Genomic DNA, 27,007 nt, shown 5'->3' on the forward strand with positions numbered 1-27,007 from the left:
AACCAATGTCCTGTTCTGTATGTTAAGTTCACCAGTCTGGCTAATGTGGATTAATATTCATGGAAATTCAGCACAAAGCTGACATCTAGTTATTTTGAGGTCTGGTTTATTTGAATGCTTACAAGGCTGCACTGTGCAGTTCTCACGTCGGTTTCTTCAGTCTTTTCCATCCAAGCGGCTGAAGATTTTACACAAAGCCTACTGAATAAGTACAGTACCAAATCAGGGAGATCAGTGTAATGGGACTATTATGGAGTATACTGATGCTCTGCTCTCTCCTCAGAGCCATACAATAGCATGCCCATTTCTATTATCACACATTCACATCAGGAAATCCACATTACATCCCACTCACTCACCCCATCCCTTCAGCCCTCAGCTCCGTTTCAAAGGACGCCTTAAGAGGACTCTGTGGAGCCATTCGGGATATACGACAAACCACAAAGCAGCAGGAAAGTTGAGCGGGAACATGTTATAATTATGTAGGATTAACCTACGCAATTAAATGGAGGATATTATGAGGGAGAAAGAAAATCAGAGGAGTAATGAGAAGAGAGGGAAGGGGGGGAATTCTGCTTTTTCTGAGACTGTATGGTGATGGGGGAGGACGGTGGTGGGTTTGGTTAGGAAAAAAAAAAACAGGAAACTGGGAGATAAATTGCAAATTACATTCCATATGTGTTGTGTGAGCTAAGAATGGAAGGCTCCAGAGAGGAGAGGACTCTGGGGGTGGCAGCAACTGCATTTGGGTCTTTGTCCCCCCCGGCTCACACTGGTGTTGGTTTACAGCTGGGTCTGGGGAATACACATTCAAAGGCCGGAACTAGAACTTTTTTCTCTACTGCTGTGCTGGGCAGGGACTGAAAGTGAATGCTGATCTTGTGCAAAATGTTTTCAGACACAGATTCTTGAATTTTCTCATTACTAGACATAACAGTGTTTTGCAGCGCAATTACACACCTAATGGAAGAGTATCTTTTTCCGACAGTACAGAAGTTTGTCAGTATCACCTGTCACTTTTCAAGAGTGACACTTTGCAGACATTAATGGGTGGGTCCTAGACCTAGAGGGGTTAAGGATCAGATGCTCTACATGAGAATCAGTCCCACCGAGCAAAATAAAGGGGGAGGTCAGATTGCTCATCTATTGTGGTTTGGTTGCTTTAAATTCCTCTCTCGCTAATTTCTCTCTCGAGACATTTGTCTTCTGTCTAGTCAGGGCAATCAAGCTGGGTCTTTATTTGCGCCACTGCATGGATCTGTTCAATGTCAGCACTGGACCAGATGCATGCCTCGATAAGGCCACAACATGATGTTGACACTGTAAGCAATGGCATGTTGTGCGCTCAGCTTTGAGCTGCAGGTGATTGTATTACACTCCTTGGAATGCACCTCATTTGCTTATTTCAGTGTGATTTTATTGTTTTGTTACACACATACGTTTATTTCCTGCAATCAAAAGAGAAGTGGTGTGGGGTTTAGAAGTGATGCTAAATGTGGTTTTGCTCTATGTTGCCGTGCACACACCCATATGCAACACAGCTAACAAAAGTGTTTGCAGTTAGTCTGTGGAATGTGCACAGTGAACTACATTCCCCATAGGGCATGATTTCAATAGGGAGGAAGGAGAGGCTCCCTCCGGGTGAGAGAGACTCCCGGAGCGTGAGGAGATGCAGAGTGGGAGCGCAGCTCATCAATTAGAGGAGGTCAGAGATGCCAGATTTCAGCCAGGAGTCAGCCAATAAAGCAGACATGATGAAAGATCACACCGGCTGTAGAGATACAAGCAGACAGGGAGGAAAGGGAGCTGCAGTCGGTCTCTCTACGCCGTGGGGGGTGGGGGGTGTCCAAAGAAGGACAGGGAAAGGGGGTGCAGGGGCATTCACAGAAAGGAAAGGATACTTTTAAAAACTCTGGCCTGTTCCATGAACTCTGTAAGGGGATTAAGGTTTTAATGAACGGCCTATTGGAAGCCAGAAGTTTGAGCAATAGGCAATGGAGCAAGGGAGGGTGGCTGTCACAAGAGTGCTCATGTGAGGGCGGGCTGTGCATCTATTAGTGGGCTTGGAAGAGTCTCATCAGGGGGCCTGACTCTCATAATATAGTCCCTCCTACAAAAAACATCCTGCACTGAGGTAACTCAATTGAAACACAGATAATTTAGTTTAAAAAAGCTTTTCTGTATCCTCTTTCAAAGGTGATGAACACAAAAACATAATATTTTGTTGTAAAAATATTAAGTAGCAGACACTTTGACACTATGTAAGACTGTGCTGGTATTTCTGAACAGATCACTTCTGAACTGTAAAGACTGACATGCATGTGAAAACTTCATGTAACTGTAACACTGCAATAGGAAGGCTATATACTGTGGCATTTTAATGCATTTGACAGCTGAATTCCTTGAATCCCTGCACCAAAAGCCACTGCATCCACAATATTCTTTTTCTCTGTTGTTTAGAAATAAGCTTATTAGTTTCTTTTGGTTGGTTTTAGTCATTTTCCTTGAGAAATGCTTAGGAACTCGTGATTGTTGAGAGTCTCAACAGGTGGAAAGAGAAAAAAAAAACTGTGAGTGCAGAGGAGAGAGACAGGGAGGGGAAAGCGAGAGACTGTGGCTCACAGCTAACCACACTCAACGAGCGAGTGCTGTGACTACACTTGTTTCATGGGGGTGGAGAGCAAAGGAAGGAAGGGAGAGTAGCAGAAGGAGGCAGACACCGACACCTAGGCAGTAACGCTGTGAGCGCGAAGGGGGCGACAGGCGGCTCTCAATGGGGAGGTCTCTGTGAAGCAGCACCCTACCTGTAGGAGCTCAGTGCGGGAGACTGCCGTACCGGAACCACGCTGATGGTGGATCTGCGGGAAGCCTACTGCACTTACGAGACAAGAAACGGCCTAAACATGTGTCCAACACTGTTACTCTGTTTTGTTTTGGTTGTGTACCAGGGGACGCAAACCTGCACCGGATTTAATATAGATGATCGGTTTCCTGTGATCAAAGAGGGAAAGACCAATGGGAGCTTCTTTGGATTCTCAGTAGCTCTGCATCGACAGAAGGGGAGCACCACAAAATACCTGTAAGTTACCCGCTGTGCATGTCTAAGACAATGCTCTACTTCTTTTTCATTTACAGGTAACAAAAAAAAAAAATCAGATAGTCAGATAGGCCCCGCACCTGCTTTGGACCAGGAGGCGTAACGAAAAACAACCATTTTTTTTCCTGCCGCACTGAAGCGTATTGCGCCCATTTACTGCGCAAAACACTCTGTGAAGGTTTGGAGTCTGTAGCTTATTATACTGCGTTTAAATGCCTGTCGCCTGTTTATGAACTGCGCTTCACACACTTGTATAGTGCTTCCCAGAGTTTCTTTCGCCTCCCGCACTTCCCTTTTCTACACGCCAAGTAGCTCCTCAGCCACCTGTTAGACACCTGACAGATTTAAATGTCTGCAGTTTTATTCAGTCCGGCCCTCAGAGTGCCAACTTTGTTACCTCGGTCATTAGCAATAAAGTTTGTCTGTTTCTGTCAGATTGTGGACAGCGGGTTAGAAAAGAGGTCAAACAGGCATCTGAGCAATAGAAACAAGTGTGAATGCAAAACTGGGTGTTGCAGTGTTGCATGACTTTGTCTCTCTCTCTTTCTCTACATGGGCTCTTTCGTTTACATACAAAATTTTTCATATTATTATTTTTTTTTTTTTTGGCTGACATTTCTGTCCCCAAACCTTAATCTATCAAACAATCACTGACCAACCCTGAGTGACTCTTACTGTTAAAAATGCACACTTCATAATCCCTGATACACATTTCTTTGAACAGAAGCGTGTACCTGTGGTTGAAACCGGAAACAGCAGGGCAAGGTCAGGTTCTACAGTGTGGAGCTGTGGCTTCTGATGTGATTTCAGTGCACAGTTTTGCATAGTGCACAGTTTTATGGATTCTCATATTATATCTCATATTCTGTGCGTATATGACTTCAGTGTTTACATCCAGCTATTGTGGAATGCGCAGAGTCCTCTCATTGCTTGTTCTACTTTCTTTCCACCTATCCTCAGGCTATTATATTCAGCTTAGACACAAGTGAGTTTGTATTTCGCAATAAAGGTGTTCACTGGCCTGTAACACTTGTGGGTTGTTATTACCACGACCTGAATACTCCTGTGGATTAAACAGTGTTTGGGAGGATTTACATGAAAGTAAATGCTTTTTCTTTTAGAAATAGTTCGTGTTCGAGGACAAGAACGTGTGTGACACATCTTTCCTGTTTTCCTTTGCAGCCTCTTTAATGAAAGCTCCTCAAACTGTATCATTGTTTAGTGTAGGATTTCCCTCGGCCAATTACAGTGGCCCCCTCATCCTTCCGCATCCATGATCACACGGCGCGTTCATAACTTGCTGTTATCTGTGTCCACGTTGTGCTTTGAAGAATAATGCTGGAAGAAGATTGTAAACCAGGGAGCACTTCCTCTTTGTTGTCACCAGCATAGTGAATCTGAATATCAGCCCGCTCTCTGTGAAGTGGTGGATGGATGTGCATTACAGAGTTAATAGAACAGATAGCAGTGTCCATCTGACACATGATCGATGTGCCATCTTGGCCCTGTCCCTAGAGGGACGGAGTCACTGTCCACAGACTGCAACCCAAGAAGGGGAGCACATGGCTGTGGTAATGAGACTGGGAGCCTGTAGGGACAAATAGACTGTAAAAAGTCTTATTGGTCTGCTGCTAGCTAAGAGGTTTAAGCAAATTTGTCCTCAGTTCACTTTCATTATGATATACCTTTGACACTAATATGAAGTGAACATGAGCCTAAACTGCTGCTGGCTCTACGTTTATGTTTAGCGTATGGAAATGAGAGTGGTATCAATATTTTCATCTCACTCTCAGCAAGAAAGGGAATAAGCGCATTTCCCAAAATACAGAGCTGGTTCTTTAAATATTCAGAAGACCACACAATGTATTTCTGTTTATCTGATATCCTTAATGTGTTTTGGTGTTTTATGTCAGTGCAGTGTATTTCTCAATTTGAAGAAGTGAAATTCTTGAGACGGAAGATATCTGGTTCAAAAGAACTGTGACGCTCAATGTGGCTGTGACCTGTGATTCACAGAGTATTAACCTACACATATCCAACCAAGAACTTTCCCACTTATTCTCAGTTTCACGAGACAGAAACCCCCCCCACACTAAGTCTACTATGTTTATTTCTTCCAATTATTACCTTCTGTTTCAAGTGTGTCCTCTCTATCGACCTAAGCTTGTAATCTGTGGAGCCACCAATGCTCACTAAAGACAGTCTTTCAGTACTCAGACCTAGCTGTGCATGCACTCTGATTCTGTAAAGACAAATACAGTAACAATGCCCTGATGGTGTGTCCCATGTTTGGGCTGGTTTTACAGTCCTGTCTGTTTCCTCTGTGTTGTCTGGCTTCGTTTGAGGCCCCAGATCTGTCTCACTGCACCACAGAGCTGTTTGTCACAGGTTTCCTCATTACTGGAGCAAGCTGGGGTGTGAATATTTGAAAAATGCAAGAGCTAGGCAAATAAACCAGTCGTGACATGTACACACACATGTTTAAAGTGGCCGTTCTTTGTGGATGTATTAGTCAGACAGAGTCCAGGATAAAAGTCAAGACAGAGGGTTTCCACTCCCACTTCTGCAATTAAGGGAGTGCAATAAAGTTTTTCTGAACCTCTTAAGATGTAGGCTGTTATCCACTTAGACTGAATCTAGCAGTATATCTTGGCTCAACTGAAGTAATTTAAAAAAAATGTATTTTGAATTGGTTGGGGGGGCGTACACGACCAATTAGTAGACCAGCTTAGTAGGGGAAGGGCTCCACCTGAATAATCTAGAAGCTACCTGGGGCCAATTTGTTCAGGGTATTCACCTCTCCACTCCCCTCCTTCTCTTTGAATCACCCATTTAAGGTCTCAGAGAGGTTTTTTTTCCTGAGAGAGCTTTTTTTGTTCTCTGTTGTAGCAGGGAGGGGTGCAGTCATCTGGCCACCTATTAGCTCTTCCAGTCCCCTGACCCCATGGAATGCCTGGAATGTATTAGCCTTCTCTGCACAGTCACAACCTGCCAGGTTTCAGGTTGAGACGAGACAGGAGTGAGAATGATGACTCTGGAGATCACATATAACCTTACCAAAACTCAGCTAGAATTTAAAATCATTCTATTCCTTCTTCAGCAGACAAACACTCCTTCATTTTATAGATGGGAACCCCTGTGACCCGAGTAAAAGAATTTAATTCTTCTCACTGATGAATATTTAATCAGAGTTGAAGTGCCGTTGCTTTTCCAGCTCATCTCTGTCTGACTGCTGTGGCCTGAGGCCATGAAAGTCAGCCATTTAATTTGACGGGGCCTTTCACTTTCTGCTGTGAGGTGTAGACTGGCCGACTTGCTTTTCTTCAAACCTCCTAGGGTTTGGTGGTATTAAATATCTGATTGCTAAATCAAGTCTCTTCATTGCAAAGTTAATATTATGCAACAGATGGGGACAGTGTGTTGCATAGAACCTGCATAGTCATCCTCTAGTATTAAACTTTAACTTTTACATGTTAAAGACAGGAATCAGTGTCCCGGGAAGACCTCAGCGTGACACTCACCTCTCTGTAGGCCTGAAATGTGGCTGCAAAAGGTTAACTGTGGGAACAGCAGTGTATTCCAGTGGCAGGGAGTTTTCACAGCAGGAAGATGTATGAATGTGTCTATAACCTAGTATTCTTGTGCTAAAGTATAGCATTGTGTTTTGGGCTGTGAACTCTGAAAAGCTGTTCAGCAGCACTGTGAATGTTAAATACCTGATCCAGCCGAATGACCTAATGTGTTATATTACATTACATTCTGTAGCGCAGGCTAATGTACGGTGGGCATGTCCAACTTGGCCATGATCCAACATTCCTCATCACACGAATGCTTGTGGTCTTTGTCTCTGAAGTAGGTTCATCAGAGCACTAGTGTCATGCCACAGTGAAACATTTACAGATAAGAATCTGGTGTTGTCCTTTAGACCCTCATACATGTATTAAACTCGAGCCAGCCGCGGAAGTTTTTACTGATGTTTCCCTGTGAAAAGGAAGTATTACAAATTCCCTATCTGCTATTACATTTGTCCTGGATTAGGTTTCTATTACGACACCCTTCACAGAGGTTTTATAATGTAAGTTGTAATCAATGGCTTAACAGATCATTTACCAGTGCTTTATAGATCAGTTATACACCATTGAAAAGAACAAACTATACCATTCGACCACTTAAATCTTAAACATACAAAAGTTGGGAAGAATCCATTTATTGACAAATTATTAACACATACAACTTAAGAATTCATTATTTAAAAATAAATATTTATTAAAAACTTGTATCAGAAATGATAGTTGAAAAAAGATGAAAAAAGTTAGCCAAGTAGCAAACAGAGAAAATTCAGAGTGTTGTGAAAAAGGAGGTTTGCCGGTGGGAATTGGGTTGGGATATATTAAAGGTTTGAGGTCAAGCCACTGCAACAGTGCGAGACCTCAGAACAGCTACATGCAAGTTTGTCCATGGTGACCGGCTCTAATCTTTATGCTATTTATTGCCTGTATCCAATCAGTTGGTAATGGCATGAGTTGCATTTTGTGTAGCGGCAGAGTGAATGACAGCTTCTAATAACATGTTGAAATGGATCTCAGCGGGACCTCGTGCCTCCTGCTGATCTCCACAGAGGAGATTCTCTATGGTGGGGCTTTCACTGGAAATACCTGCAGTGAAGACTGTTTCTGTCCCTAACAAAACTGTAAGAGATCCCATTTTCTCCCCCTAGTTGTACAAATGCCCTGAAACAGCATGGAAAAGAAGCTGGTGTATCTAGCCTCTGGGCTAATGAGGGTTACCTGTAGCTAGAAAAACTATATGCTTCAGTTCCTTTCTCTCCTCAAGCCCTTTATCATCTTTTGAAGGGGAAATGATCCTGAAGTATCAGTTTACACTTGGTATGTGTATGTGGACGTCAGTGAACGTTGTTTCTTGTGGTCTGTCCTTAACAACATAAAGACTATTTACTACATGGCTTGCCGACAAATTACAAAAGTAGAATCTGCTCCAGTGGTGTTCATTGGTGGTTTAAGGGTCTAAGGCTCCGCAGGTAAAAACAGATGTTTCCTGCACGCACCTGCGCTGCTTTTGTACAAGCTGAGTAATATCGGAGTGAAAACTTGGCACATAGCAGGCACGCTAACAGTGTTGCTGTCAGCTCTATTATAGCTGCGAGGTAGTCCACCTGTAACCCCGCCCCCCCTCCCTACTTTACATTCAGCAGGGGTCAAAGTGTTAATGGAAATACTGTTACTGATACTGTGAGTCTCCTGTGGATTCTGCTGCGTGATATGAGTTTGCATGCTGGATGTGAGCTGGTGTGGGGTCACTGACAAACATGTATCCTGGCTCAGTCCAGCTGTGTGTGTGTGTGTGTGTTAATCATGTGTAGCATCGCTGCACTGTCTGCGTCTGCAGCAATGGGGGAAGCCAGTCTGACGTCGTTCATCCAGCCACAGCAGACACTGGGTGGACACAGTCAGCAAACCAACCTACAGACATGAGACAAAACAACATTGTCCTTGTCAGACATGGTTTTACTCATTGCTAATGAAAAGTGAGTTAGTTTATCATCGGGGGACGACCTGCCATGTTTAATTTGTCACACTGGGTCTAAATGAGTTTGCTCTCCTGTTACTGTTTCACCCGTGGCAGATGGTGGTCTTCAAACAAGATATTTGCCCAGCTGAGATACTCTGGTAGACTGGTGTTCCTGTGTGTCTGTGTAGAACACAGATGCAGACTGATATTTTTATTGTATTTAACACTTGTTCTGTGCCATTTCCTCTTTTGATCAGCTGTAATATACTCTTTGCATTTAATCTCTATAATGTGTTTCCCCCTTGTGACTAAATTATGGTTTATCACGTTGCCAGCATTACATGTCCTTCTTTTCCTGTTTGTATGCAAACTCTGCTTCTCTGTTTAAAATCTCTGACATCACCAGCAACAACTAGTGTGTGAAAAGTTGCAGTAGGCTGAAAGTGGCCTCTGACAACTTGACAGAGGTGAGAGGGCAAGCGCAAGAACTTGAAAAACAAACGTTTTAAGGCTTTTAGAAACAAAAAAGGAATAAAAAGTTGCTGTATTCTTCCGACTGTATCCTGCCAGGTGGACTGCTGCTTTTGTGAAATTACGGTTTAACCACAACTGGCCTCAGCAGTCTGTGTATTATTAGCTAGGTGTGCTCACAAATCTCCACTGACTTCCTGTCACTCTTTGCATGTTTGCTCTGTTGGTTTACAACCTCTGACAGTTATACTGAAGGATTAGTCTTAATACACGAGGTGTACTGTGCACTCTGTTTTCCGCTCTAGGACTGAAGAGCCACAATGTAGATATTTCTGTGTGCTGGTGGTGGTGAGGATTAAGGTTTTGTGGTTGGATGTAGATGTTTGCAATGTGTTATACTTGATACTTGCACGTTATCGTTTATTAACTTTCAATCAAATCATATTGTGGTGATAAGATCTTATCATGTTGTCATTCTAGAAATAATTCTAGAAACAGTTATTAATGCTTTAGTTGCGTAACAGTGGAGCACAGTTTAGTTTGATGGTTTTAGGGTTCTTATATTTTGTGATATGTATAAATATTGGAAAATATCCTTATTGACATCTTAGGGATTATATAGACCACAAGGCCCTGCCCAGAAAAATGTGGAAGCCCTGAGAAGCACAGGTGCTGTGAGGGCAGGTCTGAGTGGCCAACACTTTTCTGTTTGCAGCAGGCTGATACTTTCAGGTCACTGTTTGTCCAGAGAGGACTCATCTGTTATCTATGTCCTGTACATGCAGGCACATAGTTAGGCTGTTACCAACAAGGCAGGCTTGCTGTGATTAGTCTGATAGCAATGCCCGTTCTCCATCCCACCAATGCTTTGTGAGAGTGTTTCCTGACATTACAAAGAACTGGATGTATTAGAGTGCTGTTGTGATATAATGAATTCACACTGGGAGCAGAGCAGAAAAATACACACACACACGTTTGTCATGTGACTTTACGTCCCCTTATCATGAGCACAGTTACTGTGCAGCACACCATGTCTATATATCAACCATCCTCTCATCTTTCAGTAAAATCATTACACCATTACACGAGCATAAAATGATCTGAGCCCCCGTCTCCTCTTGTCCTCATGCTTAATTCAATCTTCAAATTGAGTCACTCCATTCAATATTATCTCCATTTATTTGCTTAGTGGGTCTAAGTGGCAATGTTTCCCTGGAATCAATATGAGTTGCCCGCTCTGCAATAGCTTTATATCGCATCGTTCTGAAAAATACGGAGGATGCAGTATAGGTGAGTGTATTTGTATATCTGTGTGTCTTAAATGGATTTAGGATTAAGGGTGAGGATTAATTTTGTGCGTCTTTACCTTGCCTGTACTTGTAAATCGGTGACCTGTTTGCTGCAATGAGTGACCTAGAGACCTTTTAGGCCCTGTGGTCTGTGCATGCATTTCCAGAACAAACAAACATACAACAGTTCAAACTTCTTTCTCCTCTTCACATAACTGAAACTCCTCAAAACTGTTCTTCCCCACTAGTCCTCTCTCTATATCCTTATACAACAACACCTTGTTACCAGGGGCAAGAGCTACATGCGTCTACTTGTTCCCAGCGGGTCTGACAGAAGCAGCCTGAGGCATCACATTTTTAATTGCAGAAGAAGTAGACCTGTGGCTTCTACATGACGCAGTAAAACAGAATCATGATTGGTTCAGATAACTGTGGTTGTGTTTTTTCAAGAAGCAAGAAGAAGAAGAATGTGGCTCGATTTACAAAGTCTTCACCCTCAGTATTGATCTACTGTTCCATGCAGTGTTGTAAAAAGCAAAATGTAATTGTAAAGTGTAATTTATTTAATCAATTCTAATGTGCTTTATATATGTTTTTATATCTTTCCCACACGTAAAGGAGTTGCATTGTTTGGTAGCGAAAGACAGGCCCAGAGCTTCTCTGCCCCGAGGGGCACAGCCACACCCTCTGACAAGCAGGTCTGAGCCTTATCAGAAAGATAATCAATCACTGTTGTAAGGCTGACATACTGAAACACACTCTGAGCTAGATTCTGCACGCAAGCGCTCTACAAAAATTTACAAATACATAAATGCCATTTTACAACCAGAAGTGCTAAGTTCCCTCTTTTGTTCTTTATCTTTCTCTCATTTCCTTCTTCCATCCTGGCCTCTTCTTTCTCTTACTATGCCATTTTTAAATATTTACTCCTCTTGTCATTTAAGGTAAGAGCCAGTGAAAAGGTGCGTGCCAGTTATACACCTATATCCTGTGACTCATCATAGTCCTGTTCAGACTGGACCCAAATGAAGATGAATGAGACAGCATTATGCTCTTTTCTAAACTCACTGGCCCCTGCGCATTGTCTCTTCTTGTTAGTCTCATGAGAGCCTGTGAGATGGAGAGAAAGTGTCATCCAGAAGGTTTTAGTCATCTTTAATGAAGTGGGAGTTCCTGGTTTCGCTGCCGTTGGTGTTATTCTGAGTCAGGGATAGGTACAGGGTGAGAGCATGAGAGATCATGGCTTAATTTTAACTAACTACAAAGAGACCATGTGTTTTGTGTCAAGCGTCTTAGAGACAGATGTCTGTTTACCAAACTGACAAGACCTTGTAAGGACTTTTCTGTTTGTCTTTCTATGAGAGCCATCACCCTTTTTGACCTCTTCACTAGCCACTCCTTCGCTGTGTTCCTGGCTTAGTCAGAGGCTTCAGTGGGCAGTGCTGATTAAGATGACTAGATAAGCTTACCTCTGTTTATTTAGCTGAACACCACCGATACCAATATAGAGGAGTTCATCTAACTGCCTTCTTCTGAGGGTTTCTTGTTCCTGATTGCAAGAATGCAGCCACGCTCACCTTAACTGGGGGGGTTTTGCCACAGTAAATGTTTGGTTTAGCCAGCCGTTCAGATCCATTCATAGGAAGAGGGGGCAAATTTCAACATGTCCTCAGAGCTGGAATGCAGCTGCCGGGTGCCCTTCTTCCTTTCCCTTCCCTGGGCCTTTGACAGCATGTTTATTAGGAGGTGATGAGCAGGGAGATGGATAGGAGGAGAGCACGCATTGTTGCAGATGGAACAGGGCAGGATATGAGATGTGCTGCTGTGGCTGAGTCAACTGTTTGTAACTCAGGTCTTGGTCATTTTTATGTATGGGTTAAGAAGACTGAAATCCTTCGAAATCTTCTCACAGAAGCAGAACAAACTCGAGGCCAAAAATGAGGAAAAACAGCTTTGTTTTCCCCCTCATGAAAAGTTGACATTGTGAGAGGAGTTTTCAACTAACAACAGCGAAATGAAGGACAGGCTAATAGTAACATTTGGTCTAGCTGGCTATCTTTTGCATACTTGAAGAGTGGAATCTTTTGGTCATTGGGGTAGCAAAGAATATTCCTGTTAAACTAAGCTAAGTGGCTGCTGGCTATGGCTTAAGACTTAAGAATTATATCCATCTTCTCATTTAACTCTGCAAGAAAGCAAATAAGCAAAATGTCAAACTATTCCCTTTATTGAAGCGCTTCCTCCATAAATTATAATACCAGCTTAAATCTGGCTGGAAACACCACCGCTCAGTTGTAAAGCTGTGCCTTCACACACTGTATGTCAAACCTGATGGCATAAATCTGCTGTGTTGAATTTCCACAACAAACATAGGTGACCAATGAGGCTCCGTTGAGACAGTAAGACGACAGTGAGTGTGTTTATGAGTTCAGGTTGAACTTCACAGGTCTTGTTCTCTGGTTTGCTATACAAAAAAAAAAAAAAAAAAAAAAAAAATCACTGCCAGCCAAGGTTAGACAAGCCTCCCTGAGACACGTGTGATTAGCACTGGACTTTGGGCCCAGCTCGTCTTGATTTCTTTGAAGTGTCTTACTTAATCTCTGACTTGACCCTGTCCTTTCTTGCTCTGAATTACACAAGCTTGGTTTTTCATAGGAATGACTAACCTTGTAAGTCAGTGTTTTGAAAGGCTCTGTGTCATTTTACAGCTGAAAAACACACTGGGTGGCCATGTCAGTTGATTGGCTATGGAAGTAGAATGGCAACTCATATAAGCATAAAACACACACCTACTTCCTCATGTGCTTACGTTCTCTGTAGTACAGGAGCACACGCAAGTACACTCATACTATAGATCACAGAATGGACCTCCACACACTCACAGTGGGACTCCGTGGGCCCGATTCTCCACATATCTGTCACTCCTACTAACTAATGCAAACCTCTGTGGAATCTCAGATGCTGTCCACATTACTGAATGATTACCTGAATCAAAGCCACTTCCTCCCAGTCCACTGAAAACTGCCAGCCCTCAGAGGCCATCTTGGCTCTTTCTGGTTGCCATCACTCTGGCAAGATAATTGATTCACTGCTGATAATGTCCATCTGGCAGCAGAAAGAAGGGATAATTGTACCTGTTTCAAATGATGCAGACATGATGTGGGATGTCTGTTTTTCATGCACCAGCAGAAAATATTTAATGTAAAGTTTATGGATGTTTTACTGTACTCACAGGACACAGTGTGATCACTTTCATAGTTCTGGACCAAATTACTTTTCATCGTGGTTGCAATGAGATTCACTTTTCACTTTTCTCCCAGATGCTCATGTTTCAAATTGGTAAAAGTCAACTCAGTCAACTTTCACATTCAGGTGACGCTTCAAAGAAAACACATTTTTTGTGTGGGTTCTTGAGATGTTCTCACGATTACATTGCAAGTATGCATGAGAGCATTTTGTCTGTGTAAGGGTCATGTATACATATCCTACAGTAGACTGTGGTAGAGACTGGTACACCAGCTCTCTGTGTTTGTATAGAATATACAACTCACATAACCTGTGAGTAATGTGTGAACAGGAATGGCTCACCATGAACAAGATTTGTATAAAATTTACACAGTGTTTTTCATGTTCCTACTCAGACATCAAGTGATTCCTTTGTCGTGATTCAACTCTGAGAAAAATGGTCTATCTTCAAGTTGGAACAGTGCAGTACTGACTCATGATTTTGATTTGAAGGCACAATGACCTTACTGTAAAGGTGTATTTTAAGTCTGCACCCGTTATCTGTATTTATTCTTGCTTATCAGTGCATGTAAGGGAGGTAGCTACCCCGGAATTGCGGTTAATATACCCACAAGCTTGACTCACCGTTTTCCACTATTCCGCATTCACCACTGCCAGGAACACATGAGTATTCAACCACAAATGCTTGAACATTTTCAGAAAAGTTTGAATGAAAAGAATGACATGCTTAACATCTACAGTGCTCTATAGTTTTGTTTCCCGCATAGTACAGCAGGCCACGTGTCACACACACTGAAAACACGACTGTCTGCACCTTCCACCTACAAAGTGGAGCTAATAAATCTTGTGCTGACAGTAAATAGTGTGTCCCAGCACAGAGCCTTGCAAAGGGGGTAATCCCTCTACTTCAAAGTTCTGTGGTGTGTTAAAAGGTGCTGATGTAGGGAGTGTCTGGGTGAGTGGACAAAAAGATCAGGTCCATCACCAAGAAGCTGGTTTGTGTGTCTGTCTTTGTGTATGTGCTGCCCAGACTTGTTACGGGTCATGCTCTGACTGCTCTCCTCTTCTCACTTTTAATTCACGTGTACTGGCTCACTCTTTGTGTGTCTGAGCAACTGAATATATACTCAGTCTCTCAGATGTCACCCTTAAAAATTCATATATTTTACAAGTGTCCTGCTGTTAAATGCTGGATGGAAAAACATTTTGCACATTCAAATGTACAAGAGCATGGACCTACAGGATAGTTCTTCTGTGTTTAGAGGATAATCTGTAAAACCGTCTGGCTTTTTTATGTTGCTGATACTATCTGTGTGTTGTATTGTCTGACACCATGACAGGACTCTGATATAATCTTTACCTGTGGTTCCCTTTTTTTCCCCCTGTCTGTGTTTTTGTGTTCAGGCTTCTTGCTGGAGCACCCAAAGAGAAAGCCCAATCTCTACAAAATGTCAATGAAACAGGTGCTGTCTACTCCTGTCCCATTACCACAGACTCCACCGACTGCTCCAGAATGGACCTGGTCACCACAAGTAAGCATGATGCAGAGCTCATGATGGGATTAGACATTCTGATATTCAACAGAGGACTGCAGAGTTACAGTATTATAGTATATATAGTTTCTGCACAGATCCATGAGACTGATGGTGCTTGAACAATAACATTTTACACCCACCTCAGCCCTCAGACTTACCATAGCGTCCTCTAAAATTATACAGCTTTGTTCACTATCTGAGTTGTACTCCCCATGACAAGTAAACTGACCTTTATGTGTGCAGTCAGTTGAGTTTCCGTTTGACACATACAGGTACTTTACTGTAGAGTGCCCTGAATACTGTATTAAGTGAGCAACTGTAAATAATAACTTACTCTTTATTCACTGAGGACAGAGATGGTCTGTCAGACAATCTCAGAGTCTAATCCCCGGCATGTTCTATAGCGTTCAGGATCATTTACTGTACCTACACGATGAGCTCCAGGATATGGAACTCTGAAAGCTCATCCTTTCTTAATTGAAGGTTATTAACTGATAGACTTAGTGCTGTACTACCCGAAGGTGAATATGCCACACACACACCCCCGGAGGCTAAAAGTAAGAACCATAATAAAAAGATTCCTCGTCTCTTTTAATGTTGAGCTTGACTGTTGCTGCAGTCACAGTGCATTTTTGAGGTTAACATCTGTCAGGGCATGATCCAGACTGAACGAAGCTTTACCGTCGGTTTTCCTGTGACTGTGATCACTGTAATCATGATGAATGTTTTTTCTTTACAATGGATGATTGGACATGGCTGACTGTGGGCTGTAAAATGGTTTGTTTAGAAAATCTGGTTACTGGAAGATTTGGGTTGAATATAATGCTGAATTAACAATAGAAACAAGGTTGTGAAATTTTGACACGGATACTGTTTTTTATTACCTTCCAGTAATCAGGATGATTATTTTGTACTCTCTATTTACATGTTGATAGCGACTTTTAAATCCTGTAATGTAATTGCCACATATGACCCCAATCTTTATGACACATCCACAGCAAATCCTTTAGAGATGGTGGAGGGCATGTGGCTGGGGGTGACGGTGGTCAGTCAGAGGGAACAGTCGGCAGGACGCGTGCTGGTGAGATGACACCCTGTTCAATTTTATTAGTCAGCGTCACAGGTGACACACTGTGTACACAGCCACGTTTACTGGAGCAGCTACCGGATGTTACACTCATCATACACACACACACACACACACACACAGATCCTGAGGGATTTTTTGTTCCAAATTTTGTTTCTTTTGTTGAGGATTTTTTAAACTATTGACATACACATACATACTGGTAAACAAACCATTATAACATGACTTTAACTTTAATTTCCAGTATTGTTCTTTTATTCTCATGAAGATTTTTCATCCTTCCCTTTACTTTTAGATTTTTTAAATATTAGATATTTTTGCTTTTGGTAAAGGAGAAAGTAAGACATTCTTCTCTTTTTTTATAATAATAGCACTCATTTAAGTCCATAACATCCTAGAATACACATTCCTCTCTGGTGTTCAGGCATGTGGGCATCGGTATGTGAAGATCATCCAGGGCGGCACAGAGGAGCAGCGGCGGATGATAGGGAAGTGCTACGTAAGGGGTAATGATCTGACCTATGACCCGAACGATGACTGGCAGACTTACAGTTATGAGGTCTGCAACCCCAACTTCGACATGGAGCTCGAGGGCATGTGCAACATGGGCATCTCAGGTGGCATGACAGACACTGACGTCTACATCGGTGCCACAGGCAGCTACCTGTGGCAAGGTGGGCACTGAAGAGTTAACACCAAAAAGAGTGTGTTTTGTTACTTAACATTGAAATAATGGGCAGGTTTCACAGACAGGGATTAAACACATTCAAGACTACCTAGTGTTAGTCTAACGCTGGGATTATTCAGTGTCTGGGAAACCTGCCCACTGTGCATAAGGCAGATTTTAACATTGTTTTCTGATTCTGCTTTGTTATGAAGGAAATGTTCACGTAACATGGAGAGATCCAGATCCAGGGAATTCTTGGGACTCTATAGGAAAAAATTTTGGCCAACTGAAGAGACGATACAGTTATATGGGTGAATATACAGTCGCTGTGAATAGTGTGTTGTGTCAAGTGTATCACAGTACATTTCTTACTGTCTGTGATATTGAAAACAACCCTGTAATACAATTACAATGGTCAAATGACAGTTTAACAGTGAATTTTTATTGCTCTCTGCCACAGGTTATTCAGTTCTCGAAGAGAAGAAGCTGCTGAGCCATGACGACTACACAGTAGTGACAGGGTCTCCCAGGGAGGAGTCAAAGGGCTCTGTGATGTTTGGTACAAAGACTAACACTGACATCAAACCGGCGCTCATTATCTCTGGGGAACAAGTGGGCTCGTACTTTGGGAGCAGCCTGGCTGTCACCGACCTCGACAACGATGAGTGCGTTTCTGTACACCACATAGTGTAAAACTGAACAGTAAAAGAATGATTCTACTCTCAGTTTTTTCTTTTCTTATATCCTACATTTAGAATAGAAGAACATTATTTCTCGTATGGACCTCATTCTAAACATACTTGGAATCAGAGTGCTTTTTTTTTTTAATCCTCCATGTCCTTAGTTTGAGAGCAATCCCAAACTGAAAGTCATTTTAATTCAAATCTAAACCACACCCTCCAAATGAACAAACATCAGTTCATCAAGATACTGTCTAGATTACAGAGCTGTCTCCAGGTTTCCATCCAGTATTTCAGCCAGAAGCTGCTTAAAATTCTGAATTGATGGCCTGTAACAGTATCTTGTTCTTTTGAGCTGCCTCATGCTTGAATGCTCCCTAGCTGTGATATGCCCTGCTATGCAGAGAATGCGTGGTGATGTATGTATGAGCTGAGATGAGATGAGAGACGAAAACCTGTCCTTTCAGCAGCTCAGATAAGATGCTCATCATGACTTCATGGTGAAATCACGTGGCTCCCCTGAATGCACGAGTTAAACCTTATTGGATCTGTGGGATTTTAAGGATGCAAATGTACATGTTATAATTACTAGAAATGTGACGCTGGTGAATTATACTTCATAATTTGGATGTGTGTATTGGTGTATTAATGTATATTTTTTGCACATTTCTTTCGCCTGTTACAGCTGGAATGACCTGATTGTGGGTGCTCCGTTTTACTTTGACCGTATGAACGATCATGGTGGAGCAGTGTATATCTTCATGAATGAAAATGGATCTTTCCAGAAGACCGCCTCCCTAGTACTGAAGGGTCCATCAACTTCTGGATTTGGCTTTGCAGTTGCTGCCATCGGTGATGTCAACCAAGATGGATTCCAAGGTATGGCTCTGAACGCAACATAAGTTGAAAACATAGCTTCATAACACAAAAAAGCAAACATTACTGCCCCTGGACTGCAGGTTCATTGATAGAAAGGACAACAAAATGATGTACCGGTACTTTATGAAATGGTAATGCAGCAGTGTCTAGTTTAAGTATATTAAATGATTATTTTTCATTATTTTCATTATTTTCCCATTATTTTGTCAGCATCCTGTATGTGTCTTTTATGCAGTGTTGCTACACGGTTATGTCAGCAGGGAAATATAGTGGACTGTGTTGCATTTCAGGCTGTTTAGGTGGTGCAATGCTGCCACCTAAAGGGCAACATTATTCTATGTACTGACTTTTCTTAGGTTTGTTTTCAGCAGCTTGCCTTTGCATGTTTCCTTGAGATATTTCACTCCACTGTTACCGTCCGCAGACTTTGCAGTGGGAGCTCCATTCCACGACACAGGAAGGGTCTACATATGGATGGGAAGTAAAAAAGGAATCTCAGTGAAGCCCAGTCAGGTAACATCTGATTTAATGTCACGAATGCACCACAGACATAATCTGAACCAGATTTATTGTGTTGATCTCCCATGTGTCATTGTTGCCCTCTACAGGTGATTGAGGGTAAGACCGTAGGTAATGGTGGATTCCAGACCTTCGGCTACTCCATCAATGGAGGAATGGACATGGATGACAACAGTTATCCTGACATTTTAATTGGTTCTCTGGACGACCGCATTGCCCTGCTCAGGTAGAAATAAACAAAAACATGTCATTAATGTAATTATTGTATGGAAAAGGGGAATTTTTTTTTTATTCAGTTAAACTATTAGTAAATGTCCAATGAATCAAGAAAATCCTATGAAACCTGGGGCTGTAAAATTCTTTAATAAGTCTTTATTATTAATTGTATTAAGTCAAAAGAAAAGTTCTTGAAAAGATAAGAAAAGAAATTTTCAACTTGTAACTGTGAAAATATGCAAGAAGAGGCATTTCATGGAAGATATTCATGACCATTGCTAGTGCTTGTCTCAATTAAATATTAATTATATATCTAATATATATCATTTTTATCCTTTTTTCATTTTGAGTCCTTTTTTCCATTGTATGTGTTTTCAGAGCTCGGCCAGTCATCCACCTAACTAAGGACTTCACTGTCGAGCCTAAGATTGTGGACCCTAATAAGTGTGATAAAAATAAACCATGGTGAGATGTCATCTCAGGATATTTCATTCTGAAACTAGCTTATTCACTTTGTCCAAAAATTAACTACTACTCACATCTCTTTGTGTTTTACAGCATTACAGCGACTCTGTGTATGTCTTTCACTCTGAGCAACGGAAACAAGAACTTCAAGAAAAATATCAGTAAGCAGTCTCATTTTTCTAAATTGACTATTAATGTGTAAATAAATAATATTTATATAATCTTGAATCTATCTAACATGATGTGTTTCCTCTTTGTAAAGCGGTGATGTATACAGTGGAGGCCGACATAGAGAGAAGAAGAAGCCCTCGTGTTTTTTTCCAGGACAATAGTGACACCTTTACTGGCTTCCTGAGCCTGCCGTCTTCAAACACCCAGTGTCGTGTTCTATACCTGGCTGCAGTGGTAAGGTTTCAACAAATGCATGCTGCATATGGGTATAAATTCCTTTGTATGTTCATTTTTTTGACTGAAAAGCTGCTGTTGCTGTTGCTGAATTAACAGGCGAGTGTGAAGGACAAACTGGAGCCGGTGGTCTTTTCCGTCAACATGTCCCTAAATGAACAAAAACCTAAATCCAGACGCTCCCTGCAGAACCTGGACTTCTTCCCAGTTCTGAGCCAGGAGCAGAAACTCTTTCAGAGAACTGAGGTATGGTATTATGCATGTGATAGTGAAGCACATCTAAATGTGATAGTCCCTCTGTAAGATATGATGTGAACTTATTTCTTAAATTTCCTGCAGATTAACTTTCAGAAGGAGTGTGGCACAGACAACAAATGTACCAGTAACCTGCAGCTGTCAGCCCAGTTTGTTGACAATGAAGAAAAACCTTACCCCAGGTGAAATGAAACACTGACAACTAAGCCGTCTTTGAGTAATAAAAGGTTTTTAAACCTTCTACAGAAACCCTGTTTTTAGACGAATGTCACACAATATAGGATATATAGAGATTCAGTATAATGTTATAATAAATTTTATTCACTCTCTTGCCAAGAGATAGATAAGGAGACCACTGTCATGTCTCTATTGTACATATGAAGCTACTACCAGCAGGTGGTACATGTTAGTTTAGCATACAGACTGGAAAAAGAGATGTTACACATGATGTCTCATTTGTTTAATCCATACAGTTACCTTTGGACAGGGTCAGGCTAGCTGTTTCTCCCTGTTTCCAGGCTTTGAGCTAAACTAAATGCACATAAATGTAGTAATTACCCAAAATTAATAACTGGAAAATACGTAAATAAACAAGACATGTCGTCTGTGTTCAGGCAGGGAAATCTCCAGGTCCTTCAGTTCAACAGCAATATAAAGATAATAACGCTGATGGTGGAGGTGACTAACTTTCCTTCCCCGGGGAAGTTGGCTGAGGACGCCCATCAGGCCACGCTCGATGTCACCATCCCAGACACACTGACATACTCTGGTGTCAGGGCAAAGGTACGTCCACTGGAGGGCAGCAGCCGACTGAAAAACGTCCATTTCTTTATTTCCTCTTGCCAAGCTCTATAGCACAAAATTACGCTGTTAGATTGTTCATTTTTTTGTCATTAAGATGTAAAAATAGCTTCAATTTTCATGAGAGAAGTAAAAACTACTGATTGCTCATACTTGCATGTATCTCCACACTCTTAAATTATGAAGTTTCATAATTCTGTTTACTGTTTTAATGTGTGTTTAGGACCCTGATGTAGAATGCACATTTGACTCCTCATTGATTTGTGAGCTGGGGAATCCACTGAAAGGCAATGAAAAGGTGAGTGTGCATAGTTGTCTCTCAAAGAGTTTGACTATTTCCTCTGCTGAGATGTGTTTGTGATACTTCTTATTCCTTTGCCATTATTATCAGATGTCACTTGCCCTCAAGTTTGAGACATCGGGGATTAATCTGAACACAGAAAAGGTTGAGGTCCAGCTAAATCTGTCCACGTAAGTGCTTAAGAGACACTATTGTAATTCCTTTATGTCTACACCTAAAATGTCCATAAGAGCTGTACCAGTTCACGTTTTGTAATAAGGTTTTGTTTCCTCAGTCTTAGTGAACAGAGTGACCTGAAGCCTGTGCCTGTGGACCTGCTGATTGAAAACACCATCCTCCCCTCCTTCTCCTTGTGAGTCCCACTATCTAACTCATGACGTACTGTATATACAATAAAGAGCACAGAAATGCCATGGACACTGAAGCGCTGAATGTCACGTCACATTATCTTCCACATCATTTTTTGCTTTTCTTTTAATTCGCACAGTCTACAATCATTTCTAACTCTCACCCTGTCTAGAGCGAAATCCCTGGTGCGAACAAAATTCGGTGGGACAGTGATGGGCGAGTCAGCCATGGTAAACACCAGTGACGTGGGCAGTCTGGTGGAGTTTACCTTTGATGTGAGTCACCTCTGCCACTCAGGCTATATTAGACCTCCAAGACTGTATATTGCATCTACAGTATGTGTGCAACTCACCCACATTTCCCTCATCCCCACCCAGTCTTTGAAGCCAAACACTTTTATTCTTCTGAAGTTTTAATATTGCGTGGGGAAAGGATTGTTGAGCCATGGTTTGTGGTGTAAGCATGACCAGGGGTGGATGCTATTTAGGAGTTACAGAGTTACAGTCCAGCTCTGACTGTTATTTTAACCCGTATTGTTTTATCTGTTTGATTTCTTCTGAAGTTCCTTTTATTTTTGTGTCGCTGACTATTTTCTCCACTAGGTGGATATGAGGGGACAGCCCCTGGGTGACTTGGGGACCCTGGCTGTGGAGTTTGACTGGCCCTTGGAGGTAGCCAACGGCAAGTGGCTGCTGTACCTGACAAAGATTGCCATTGATACAGGGGAATCAGAGGTGGATTGTAACCCTCCTGAAAGAGTGGTCAACATGCTTAACCTAACTGTAAGGCTCTGTTTTAAGCTTTTAGAACCTCAAAATGTTAATATCTTGGATGCCTTGAAGTTGAGGTAACCTGTAAACCCAAAATAGGCCCTGAAGGATACAGATTATGAGCACAGTTAATTGCTTTACAGAAACAATACACAAATCAGTGCCAGTGATTCATCTGGAAAACCACATGAAAAGGTGACTGGGTTGATATTCAGCCTGGAACCTTTGATACGTGTCATGTTTTTCTCCTCTTATCTTTCCTATCTCTGCTCTCTGTTCTTTCATGCTTTACAGTTTTCTGCTGCTCACACCCTTATGACATATGCACATCCAAAAATATCCCATTTCTTAAAAACCACAAACATGGTTATAAATAAACAGAAGAAGAGGTTTTAATGAAAGGCCCCAGACAAAGAACAACATTAAGAGTGTACAATAGCAACTCTGTGAGGTTGTGAGAAGGCCCAACCGTGCTTTGAACTAAATGCTAACATCAGCATGATAACACGCTTACAGTGACAAGCCAGGTTTACCCTGTCATTGTCAGTGTTTATATTGTCTCTCTTTTTAGCATATTAGCACTAAATATGCTGTACAGAGCAACGCAGCATGGCTAAAAACACTGTGACAGTTAACATTGTTTATGTCTGTTGATTTTACCTGTCAGATACCTTTGGAAAATGTAATAGTTTACTCGACAAATTTCACCGAGCCAGACTGATGTTGAGCAAAAAAAAAATGAACTTCACCAACAACAAACGTATTGTGCTGTGCACAGGCTTGTGATATTCTGTATGTCGTAAATTCATCCTGACGTCAGTGTGAAGTGAAGCCATCTGAGCAGTTGGAGTGAACGTTAGTGGTAGAAACGTGGTGTGAAAATGGTCTCAAAGCCAAACCACAGCTGTTCAGAAATACATTTTGGAAAAAACATGTGTCGCCAGATACAAACCTCACAGAGCCCCAAATAGAAAATCATAATGCGTGTGGCCTACATATAGACAGTGGAAATGACAATGCTATTCTGAGAAGAATTTGGTAATGTCTTTATCAAAACCAGTAATTACCACTAACCCTCTGATGTCATGTCTCTGTCTCCTCTGCTTCCTTCTTTCATTTTCCCCTCTTTCTCCCTTGTCTTCCAGTTGTCAGGGAGCAGACCTAAGCGTACTAAACGGCAGATCGTGGTGGATGATGTGCCTGATTCGGCCCAGCCGCAGATCATTGAGCCACAGGCAGCCATCACACTGGTCACTCATCGAAAAGAGAGCTACCTGTTGGTAAGAAATGGATCTGCCTGAGCTCTCAGCTTTCACGCGTCATTTGAAGTATTACATTTGATCATCGGGGTGAGATCTTCACGTTCCACTTCTCCTGTTCAGCAGGCTGACAGAAGGACAAACAGAAGAAATCACATCGCTTGTGTACATCCTATGTTTGTTAACGTGTTTAATAGTTCTTTGTCATTGTGCGTTGAAGGAATGCTCCAAGGGGACAGCGAAATGCGTGACGTTTAGCTGCCCACTGATCAACATGACGAATTCAGCTAAGATTTATGTCCGGTCCCGATTGTGGAACAGTACAATGCTAGAGGTTAGCTCACCTGCTGCAGCCACACACACACACCCAAAAAAAAAAAAAACACAAAGACCTTATAATGGCAAACAGAGGTTTTTCCAAGGTCCTTGCTTTGATGTGAAATCTGGGGTTCTGGGCACCTACAACCTTTTACTTCATAGTGAAAATGTTTTGATGCTGTTTGCGTGTATGTTTGTGCGTGTGTTTATTCCTTCAGGACTATTCCAACGCTCTAAGAGTTACGGTCAAAGGTCAAGCCACACTGAAGCTTATTACGGATAAACGAACCATAAAGATGGACAGTCAGACCACCATGGTGCGTAAATGATGATGAATCTGATTGTGATGATGATGATGATGATGATGATGAAGATGATGATTCTCGTGATTTTACCTGACTGCCTCCACCTTTCTTGTAGTTCATAGTAGAAGTAGAACCAGAGGAGGGAGTGGAGACACCCTATGAGCTCCCGCTGTGGATCATCATCTCAGCAGCAGTAGCAGGAATCCTACTACTAGGAATCATTATTCTTATACTCTGGAAGGTGAGAGAACAAATCATATCTGCAGACACAGACTCCTCACACCAAGGATCCTCTCTGGGTTATATGATAGCTGCCGACATCTATAAACCTCCATATCAAACTATTAGTCTAACCTTTGACTCACCCCCTTCCCCATTCACCCACCTCCTCCTCCTCCACCCCCAGTGTGGCTTCTTCCAGAGAGCCAGCAGGAGGGAGATGTATGAGGCCAAGGCCCAGAAGGCTGAGATGAAGATCCAGCCCTCTGAGACAGAGAGGCTGACTGAGGACTACTGAGGCCCCTATGGGTCTCCAAACAGCACACACCAGTGGGGCTTTTGGGTAAAAACACCCCTTCAAATGGATTTTCTATGGTTACGATTAATGACAGTGCTAAGCTTGGGGTGTGGTTCAACTTACCACTTCACTTTCTGCCTCTTCACTTTATACCAGCTTCCAGTTACTGTAGCTAACATTTCTTCTGTTTCCCTTTCAGGCTAAAACTCTGCGTTGCTCAACTGATTGCTTTTGTTTTCACTACTTTATCCGTCTTTTCCATCTCGCTCAATAGGATATTGTGTGGCTCTCTGTTACCTAACCTGATTTTCCTCAGCCTCTGAATCCTAAATCTTCCTCTCAGCCTGTCATTAATCCCAGCTCTCCTGCCATTTAAGTGCATTTTCTTTAATGTCATCTCATTCTCTCCATTTCCCCTCCAGCTTGGATTCTTTAAGCGAGCAGTCTACTACCGGATAATGCCAAAGCACCAGGGGGTGAAAATTCGCAAGGCTGAGCGCTATCAGTTCAATCTGGGATTTCAGCCCGAGGAGCCACAGAAAAAGTATTGGATCACCAACTGGACAGAGATGCAGCATTACTACTACTGAGGCCTTTACTTTGAACCCTGAACCACTCACTGTCACACGGTCCAAACAAAGAGCACTGGGCTTAGTTGAGCCACATGGACTTTGCAGTGCATGGACCAGCTGTGGATAAAGCATTCAATCTGAAACTTTTTTTTTTCTTTAATAGATTTCATCAACTCTTTCAGTGCAATATACTGAACATTTTTGTTTCAGAGATTGTAATGTGTTAAGTATTTTTGAAGAATGCAGTGTTGTACATTGGAATTGGGGTTGCAGTCAAGGGTAATTTTAAAATCAGTTTTGATTACGTTGCAGGTCTTTATGTACTGAACTCGATGTTTATATGTATACTTTCGATTCTTCACATTTTTGTTCTTTCTCTGAGCAAAGTCACTGGTCATTCATCATGTTTATTTCCACCGTATCTGTTTTTCTCTCTAATCGGAGGAATGAGTCCATTGCTTTCCTCTGTGATTGTATGCGCCCTTCCTGCTCTGTCGCCAGGCATCACTTTGTGGTCAGTGGTTGTAGGCTACGTAAAGGTTTAAAACCTACATTAGTCACTTTGGAGATCATTTTCCAGCTGCACTTAAAATACGTTGACCAGCATCCACTCTGTTACGAGTGAAGAAGCTTCTTCCTGTGAATGTTCGTGTCAGAGCTTGGCAAGCATTACGTAGACTAGCATCTCAAATGCAGTTATGGTTGTGGCTCTCATTTGCAGAGCGTGACTTTGTATTTTTCAAGCTATATAGAAGCTTTACTTCCCTGGTTTGGGGGGAATAAATACAAAGAGGTACGGAGGACAGAGAGAGGTACTCAGTGAAGTACTCAGTGGTGAATGAGTCATTTTATAGCCCAATTGGACATGTTTTAACTGCCCACATTAAATTCAATGGCTTGGCAAGTTGAAAAGCAGCAGGTTCTTGTTTGTATGTTGAATTGGCCAACATATGATGATGAGATTATGGGAGCACACTTGATAATTATTTATTACACTGTCTTGTGTTATTACAGTAAAGAACCTGTCTGGACATCGATAAATATATCACATGCAAGGAGTCACAACACTGGATTAAAGAATACATGGTATTTTGTCTGTCTGGAGACCTCATGATATTGTAAGCTTCAGCATAGATAACTACATCATAAATTGTATAAAGCAGCAAGTTATGTTGGATTGACTATTTGAATGAATGCGTATGTCATTGGCCTTTGTTGTCTCTCTGTCTCTAAGCTTTTGTATTTTTGTACGAGACAGTAAGCTGATACTGGGATTGTTTCCAAGCCTTTGTGGCTGACCAGCAGTACTGAGGATATACTGGATCCGGAGAAGACAGTCATTGAACGGTCTCCGATGGGACTAAGTGTTGCGTTACCACTCTAGTCCATGCTACCTGAGAGCCCACAGCCACTCTGTTGTGACTGTAGCCTTTACAGAGGCTCCATTGACTCTGTGAGTAAAGAGGGAAGGGCTGA

The 27,007-nt window shown here is 42.0% G+C and overlaps 1 protein-coding gene across 1 annotated transcript; it reads left to right on the top strand.

Moving 5' to 3' along the window:
• The first annotated feature begins 2,684 nt into the window (after positions 1–2,684).
• Positions 2,685–26,142, top strand: itga3b (integrin, alpha 3b). Its single transcript, XM_041029379.1, has 26 exons — positions 2,685–3,079; positions 15,037–15,164; positions 16,166–16,248; positions 16,679–16,928; positions 17,134–17,232; positions 17,382–17,586; positions 18,287–18,480; positions 18,905–18,993; positions 19,089–19,225; positions 19,594–19,680; positions 19,774–19,841; positions 19,943–20,085; positions 20,185–20,331; positions 20,425–20,522; positions 20,955–21,123; positions 21,365–21,439; positions 21,533–21,612; positions 21,717–21,794; positions 21,963–22,065; positions 22,393–22,572; positions 23,706–23,840; positions 24,040–24,153; positions 24,356–24,454; positions 24,558–24,683; positions 24,849–25,004; positions 25,382–26,142. The coding sequence occupies exons 1-25, from the start codon at positions 2,850–2,852 to the stop codon at positions 24,957–24,959; spliced, it is 3,228 nt and encodes a 1,075-aa protein (XP_040885313.1). The 5' UTR covers positions 2,685–2,849; the 3' UTR covers positions 24,960–25,004; positions 25,382–26,142.
• The last annotated feature ends 865 nt before the right edge of the window (positions 26,143–27,007 follow it).

This window comes from Toxotes jaculatrix, chromosome 21 (assembly GCF_017976425.1).
Source record: "Toxotes jaculatrix isolate fToxJac2 chromosome 21, fToxJac2.pri, whole genome shotgun sequence".
In the NCBI taxonomy this organism is placed as follows: Eukaryota; Metazoa; Chordata; class Actinopteri; family Toxotidae; genus Toxotes; species Toxotes jaculatrix.

Bases quoted from the DNA above. Each gene is read 5' to 3' on its own strand.
- itga3b (XM_041029379.1), top strand. From the start codon at position 2,850: ATGGTGGATCTGCGGGAAGCCTACTGCACTTACGAGACAAGAAACGGC. The intron at 16,929-17,133 runs GTGGGCACTGAA...TTTGTTATGAAG, and splicing joins AGGCAGCTACCTGTGGCAAG to GAAATGTTCACGTAACATGG. The intron at 21,613-21,716 runs GTAAGTGCTTAA...TTGTTTCCTCAG, and splicing joins GTCCAGCTAAATCTGTCCAC to TCTTAGTGAACAGAGTGACC.